The 7,462-nt window shown below is 43.4% G+C and overlaps 1 protein-coding gene across 1 annotated transcript in view; it reads right to left on the reverse strand.

Annotated features, from left to right (window-relative positions):
• LOC109857598 (steroid receptor seven-up, isoforms B/C) overlaps positions 1-7,404 on the reverse strand; it is a 119,491-nt gene extending 112,087 nt beyond the window's left edge. Inside the window, exon 1 of the mRNA XM_020434068.1 lies at positions 7,172-7,404. Coding sequence (XP_020289657.1) covers positions 7,172-7,403 — 232 coding nt within the window. The 5' untranslated portion in view covers position 7,404. The remainder of the gene's footprint in view (positions 1-7,171) is intronic.
• Between the last annotated feature and the right edge of the window lie 58 nt (positions 7,405-7,462).

Here is a 7,462-nt window from a genome sequence, read left to right on the forward strand (position 1 = left end):
GAAAGAAGCCTGTCTCTTGTCAGATGACGATCTCAACGTTACGCCGCGTCACCGATCTTCGGTAATTTATAATATGTAAACATGCGGCGCGCGCATTTTTCGTGAGTTTCTCCCGGCCGACATAATCCTGCCTGTCCCGGTGGACCCTCTTCGTTCATTTTCGATTTTTCGATGAAGCAAAGCCGTGAAGCTTCTCGCGCCGGTGATGCTCCTCTACGGGCGCGTTGGCGCACGGCCTTGCTCGGAGCCTCGTAAAAGTCGTAATTTATCGCCGGTGCGGCATAATGACCCCGGCCACCGCTTTAATTATAGCTCATTCCCGTCGTCCACGAAAGCGGCCGCGCGTCCGATCGCTACAGGCATATTCGCGGGGCCAGCTACATACCCGTCTCCGTGTTGACGAATTTTTTCCGCGTACAATTTTCCTCGATTTGTTCGAATAACGAACTACAACCTCAAAAATGCGACTAAATTTCAACATGATGTATTGTTAATGATGTTATATTATTTTGCGTAAGAGAAAGAGAGAAAGAGAGAGAGAGAGAGAGAGAGAGAGAAATGGCAAGTAATAATAGATAAATAATGAACTCCATAAGTTTGTGTGAGATATAATGATATATCGTACAAATGCAGAAGCGGGTAAGTAAATATTAAACTTCCACACACCACACAAAGATATTATATGTGACACGGAATAAAATCTATGTATCATTAACAGTAGAACTTCAATCATTCTCGGTCTGGATCGTTCTTCACTCATATCTTATCTACGATTTGCGCGTTTCTGCGGCGCAGCACTGTTTTATTGCTCGTGATCCTTCAACCGCTCGCTCTCGACGTCGTTGTCGCACCTGTTACCTGAGGAATCTCGCGACTATATACTATCTCATTCCGGAACACAAAACCGGTATAACGCGTGCCGATCGACATGCCAATCTCGCGCGACGCTTACATAATCTCATCGTGAGGCCGCGGAAAATGCGTTAACGAGCGAAGCTTCTCTCGCGAGAGAAGTCACGCCGGTTGTTGTCACGCGGTTTCTCGATCGTTCGCAATCGCGTCTTCATCGGCATCCCAAAGCGACGACGCGAACGGACAGCCGACATCGTCGACTGTCATCGGCGAATGCGCCTTCATTGGAAAGAAATCGATGGAACGCGCGCCGTTGATGCAACGCGCGTTCCGCATTGGACGTTCATTGGCGTAATCGGCCTGATTGTCGGCGATCGCTTTATTACGTCGACGGGTTGATTTTGATGTCAAGCGATGTCAAACGGCTGCGAGTTATCGTCAATTTGCCCGGCCGATCGACGAGTCGATGTTAGCTTACATCAGCGAGTCGAATCGCTGACGACAAGCGTGCCGAACCGGAAAAATATCTTAAATTCCGACGTTTGCAACGTCTCTGAACAATTTCGCAAAGGTCTTCTTTTTTTCTTGCAAAAGTAGCTTCTATTGTAGAAGATTACGATTTATTTACCATAAATAGTCTTCCAATTACAAGTGTTTGATAAGTTTCAGAGAGAGAGAGAGAGAGTTGTTACTTCAAATCTATTTCCACTTCTTTTGCAAATAGACCTCTTCGACGCTAGTTGATTCCGACATTTTGTATTTTTGTTTTTTGTTTTTATCCCGACGTAATCATTTTGTCGGTGCCAATCTAACTCCATTTCACGGTAAGAAGGAGAGAAGGGTAACAATGAGGATACAACCGCGCGCGTTGCCTCCTACGCGGGAGAAACGAGGGAGAGAGAATTCGCGGTGTTCCGGGCAATTAAGATCACCGCGAACAGAAATTATCGCCGGATTAACCGTGTTATTACAGTGCCGTTAATGCCACGGATAGGCGCGTCGCGTCGCGTCGCTTTGCCTCGACAATGGTAAATATCGTTACCCGCGGTTGTAATTGGTACATCGGGGAGAGAGAGAGAGAAAGTGTGACTCGCCGCGCTGTAACTCGAGCGCTCAATTAAGGGTCCGACTCTTAACCGTGCTCGACTCCTCGCTTCCATGTCGACTCGACCGTATCGCGTGTAATTCATCGGGGATATATGTATCACTGCATCGTTTTCCGCATTTCCTCGTGAGCTCTTATCACTTTGCTCATCATTTGGATTAAATGCGGCTTGGTTTCTTGCCAAGAAATAATCAAGAGTTTTTTTTTACTAATGATTTTCTTCGAATCTATGTATTTTAAATTTTTGTTTCATAAGTTTTGTTACCAACGAGATAGAGATAGAGAGAGAGAGAGAGAGAGAGAGAAACTATAATTCATAATGTTGAAGAAAGATATTTTACTTAGGTCGTCTTCTAAAAGAAAAGACAATGATTAAAAAAAAAATAAGTGAGTCTTTCATGAGGCGTTGGAATTTACGAGAAGGTCGGCGGATGCACGAAGACGATCGTCTCGCTCGAGGAATTTCGGCGCACCAAATATCGGGTGCATGGCAGGACGAGTATAATTAGAGAAGCTCAGGTTCATTAGGATATCTCGTCGACATCTTGGCGACAGTTTCCGCCACGCGACCTACCGACGGCAGTAGCGCCCGGAGCGATTCAACATGGGTGCTAAAATGGCGCAAACATATTTCTCCAAGCGTTAGAAAAACACCGGAAAGACGCCGAAAGCGTTAAAATATCATCAAATATTCCGCTTTCTATAAAGATGTGACAGATGTGTTTGTGGTCGCATAGTAAACATAAATGTTCAATAAAAGCGCAATATTGTTAAAAAAGAATCCTATTTTTAATAAACGTAATATTTTATTATCGATAATAAAAGTATCGATTCATATGTATTTTATATATATATATATATATATATATTTCTATCGTAATTATTAGATGAAGAACGAATATAATTATGAGAGAAAAGCTTAATTAAATTGCTAGTTTACATCTAAAAGATGTACAAAAATCTCTTTTAAAACGAAAACCAAGAATTATTTTTTTCTAAAAAAAACACATCCCGATTTGTTGCAAGCATCTTCGCAAATTAATAGTAGGTACAGCAATTAACTCGTTTATCGAATAAAAAGTCAGACAAGCCTAACCGTGAATTATCTTGCTCAGCGATGGGGCCCTTCGGGAAATGTAACGCTGACGGCCGGTTGCAGTCCCGCGGATGCATTTCCGCGTACTTCGAGCCGAGCGAACAAACGAGCACGATGGTGGTCGGTCGACATCTGGTCGACGTGACCGGGGCGATTCGTGAAATTCGTCGTTACACGGTGCACAGATTACGGACGGTTTAGCCGCGCGCGCCGAGCCGCCGGAAACGGTTTACACATTGTACACGGAAGCAATTATCGCAAGCGCAAGCTGCACTAACGCCGTGCGACGCGCCGACACGCTTTAATTGCCCGACAGTTTCGCCTATCTGCGCAACGAACGCTTTGCAATTTAAAAGAGTAAAAAAAAAAAAACGTCGAATAGCTTCGCAAAATTATAACAATAATTGCCTGATACGAAAAAAACGCTAATAATTAGCAGAGTTAACTGAACGAAACACGATGTAAAATAACAAATTTACATTTTATTGATTTCCAAATCACGGAAATAAACGATAAGAATATAACGAAGTAAAGAATTCCAAAACGTTTTGAGATCGCGGTAATAAGCAGCACAAGAGTACACGAAACTATTGCGAATTCCACACCAAAAACATCTCATCTCCGCTACGTACATTTGTCTTACACCTGTTCGCGAATTATGGCAATGATTATTCCCGTTCCCATGTCATTTTATTCTACATAATGCCAGATATTTCACGAACACTTTCCGATCTCAGTGCCGATACGAAATTGTACATTTTTTTCCATACGTTCGAATCGATCGAAGCAAATCCCATCCATCTGTCTGTCTGTCTTCGTTCGGTCGGCGCGATCATCAGTATATGATTTCTACGCGTGTTACGTGCCAGATCCCACGCGCAGTCTTCTCGGTCCCCGTTGAGGGGCAATACCACCGGGTAGTGAACCTAACGAGATCTCAATAGCCTCGATCCTCCGGCCTGTCGGTTACCGCAAATAGGCTCGAGATCCTGCGGTAACCGTCTAGCGAAGCGATGAATGCTAAGCGCAGAAATGCGGAACCGACCGGTGAGAGGGATAATGTGCGGTAAATGGAAGAATGTTATGAACTCGCATGGGTTAGCCGCGTTGCTTTGCTTGTCGGTTCGCCGACACGGCGACGACACGGCGCGATATCTCCCGAAGGAAGCACGAAAGCAGAACGTATTATTTTAACGCCCGGCAAAAATAATTTCGATCACGATCGAGCGCGGGATAATGTACTCTTTCGTCTTATAACAGACACGAGATATCATCTAATTATATCGCTTTTTGAGAAAGAGGTAGTTAAAAATTTCATTGCGTCAAAATGATTAACTTGAAACGTTCCAACGTAAAAAATTATCATATGAATCTTATCTATCTAGGTAATTGCACGAAGGTGTCACGTAGAAAAATCGAGAAATTTTCGAGATACTTTCCATAAGTAAGGTAAATGTCCCGCTATCCGGACGCTTAAGGAATAGCGGGAAAATATCTACTGATTTAATGTGTAAATGCCATAAAAAATTAAACAATTTTTATTTTATCACGAGTTGATACAATCAATTATTGAAAACTGAAACAATTAACTTTCTGAATTACGTTAGATGTATTTATTTTAATGAAAAAATATAAACATGTGCAAATGTCTCAGTAAGCGAACAACCTAAAAGTGCATTTATAACTAATAATTTTCAATGTTATATAATCATTACTTCACTTTATGTTAATAAATTTTTATACTTTACGATAAAAAGTTTTGTTTTTAATTATATTAAAAATTAGGATACAAAATGAATAAAATTTGTATTATTGTCCGAATACCGGGACATTTACCTTAAATCAGTAGCGGAATTCATCATAAGCTTTCGTAATAAAAATCATCTCGTGGCAACAAGAATCATACAATCAATTTACTTTTAACTAATACACACATCTTATATTTAATAACTGGATAAACTTCAGTCATGAATTATCAATGAATCGCATCGTAGACACACAAACATCAACTTATATAAAGTTAATACTTTGTATTGCTCGAGCTTTTACAATTAACATTTCCGCGTACGTTCCTTGCTGCGACTTTGATGCACATCCAGCAAAGTCGATATACGCGCGAGAAGAGGACAGAAAAGAATGAGGAACCGCAAAGATAGCCGTGTGTCATTAATCAAAGAACCCACGAAGTGCACTAAATTACCCGCGAGATATAAATTACCGCGGGCAATCTGGTATCAATAAGGCGTAATTCGGGATAATAGGGCGTGCGAGAGAAAGAGAGAGCAGTCGGAAAATAAGCGAGAGGGGGCAAAACAGCGGCGCGGAAGGATATATAACTCTTGATTTCCGAGGGTGCTGTAGATTTCGATTAACCCGGAGTCCGTCCGACTGTCCGAACCGACTCGCGACATTTCTCTTCGTTACCCTCTTCCCTTTTCCCAGGGTCTTCGATCCTTTGCCTTGGTATAAATGATTTAACGGACGGACGTGCGGCAGCCAGAGGCTACTCCCCGTCGCGAATATGAAAGCGATTTCCGTGACGCAAGAAAACATTGGGGAATCATGCAACTGCAGCTTAGATGTCTGATCGCTCTTAAATATTTCCACAAAAACATCGTGCGAGGTATTTGTACGCCAAGAAGTTTAGCCTTGCACCAAACTTCATCGTATTATCATCTTCGATAAAAATGAATTAAAGCTTTTTTATCTCCAGTATTTTCAACAAGGACAAAACTGCTTTACATAACATCATTGCGTTAACTTCTTGTGTTAAATTAATATTTTTCAATAGCCGTGATACACAAACAATTTAGTGATGACTCGAAGAAAATGTGTCAAAATTCATCTTGACACATTGATCTAATGAAGAAAAAGAACGAACACAATATGCAACATTCGGATCAACGTCGAGAGATCATCCGAATCACTTGCCGTACGTATCGACAAATCGCGAGATTCGCCAGCGCGATATATACGACAAGCGGCGCGGCCGGCTAATTAGTTATCCTCGATACATCTGGCCGATGGATAATTAGCCGCCGCAGTTTATATACGCGCGATAACTCGCCGCTTCGCGCACGTTCCTCTGACGACCCGCTGGGATTTGTTTCCGCCCGTGAAAACAATTTGTTTCTCATTCCATCGGAACCGAACCCCGTCATCATCGGCGCCAGAATGGGATAAACCCTTCCCTCTCGCGCCCGCGTCTCCCTTTTGGGCGTCCGTCCTCGTTCCTCCCGCTTCATTTCCTCGGCCCTATTACATCGTTATTAGGCTCGTAACAGACGTGTAAGCGTTCCGGGGAACACCCCACTGGGTTATTAATGGTGACTCTTTGTTTTTTCGTACTCTCCACGCCACGATAGCCACGGTACGTATTCTTTCTCTTCTCCGTGGTTCTCTCTCTCTCTCTCTCTTTTTCTCTCTCATCCACCTTCTTTCTCTATCCGTTTTGCTCTCCGCCTTCTTCTATCACCGCGTTTCTCCCGTGTTTTCCTTCTCTCGTTACTACGAGTTTTTCGCCCCTTTTTTCTTCACTATCTTCCCCGCTTCCGCTTGGCCACGCTCTCTCTCTCTCTCTCTCTCTCTCACGCGCGCCTTGAATAAATTAATGCAAACGCGAACATTAAGATAGGTGTCGAGTATTCTGAGATGCAAATGTGCACTATCTCGCGCGGTATTACAGGTAAGAGGATATCTCGCACCCTACGATATTCACAATAGAAAGAACAATCGTCAAAGGAGCGTACACGCGCACCGCCGGTGATTCTCTCCTCACGTAGAGGAAAAAAAGCATCGAGAAGAATCTCGATGTTAGAGATTTCGACGATTGCTGCATGGCACGCGTTTATCGTTCGTGTCACCTGTTTCGCACAATCTCCCGTAAAATCTCATCGACAAGAGAATTATTTAATTTTAGAATTTCAACTCTCAGTCGCAAATTATTATCGCACACAACGTAATAGTCTTTCAACAAGCTTTGCATTAATTTAATTTGAAATTCATTTTTTATTACGATAAAAGCGCACGGGTCTACGAAATTATTTCCTAATTCTTACGTAATCTCAAATGCGCTCTCTCGTCACTCTTTTGAAACAAATACAACAAACACGACTCACCCTCGCAAGTAAATTGTCCATAATGTTTGCCGCTGCTCTTGTCTCCGCAGACAACGCACTCAATATTCGGCGACTTGTCTGTTTGCGAGCTGCCAGACTGAGAGCTGTTGGCCTGGCTGCCTGGGGTAGTGCTGGGTGGCAGAGGATCCCTCGAAGTCAGTACTGAGCCGGTGGGTACCAAGCAGGTGATGTCTTCCGGCGTGGCCGAAGGTGTAAGATGCGCGGGTGGCATCGGCGGCGGCGGGCCTACTTGTAGGGGCCCGCCGCCGCCACCGCCACCACCGCCGGCAG

This window comes from Pseudomyrmex gracilis, unplaced genomic scaffold, assembly GCF_002006095.1.
Source record: "Pseudomyrmex gracilis isolate BER0280 unplaced genomic scaffold, ASM200609v1 scaffold_165, whole genome shotgun sequence".
Classification (NCBI taxonomy): Eukaryota; Metazoa; Arthropoda; class Insecta; order Hymenoptera; family Formicidae; genus Pseudomyrmex; species Pseudomyrmex gracilis.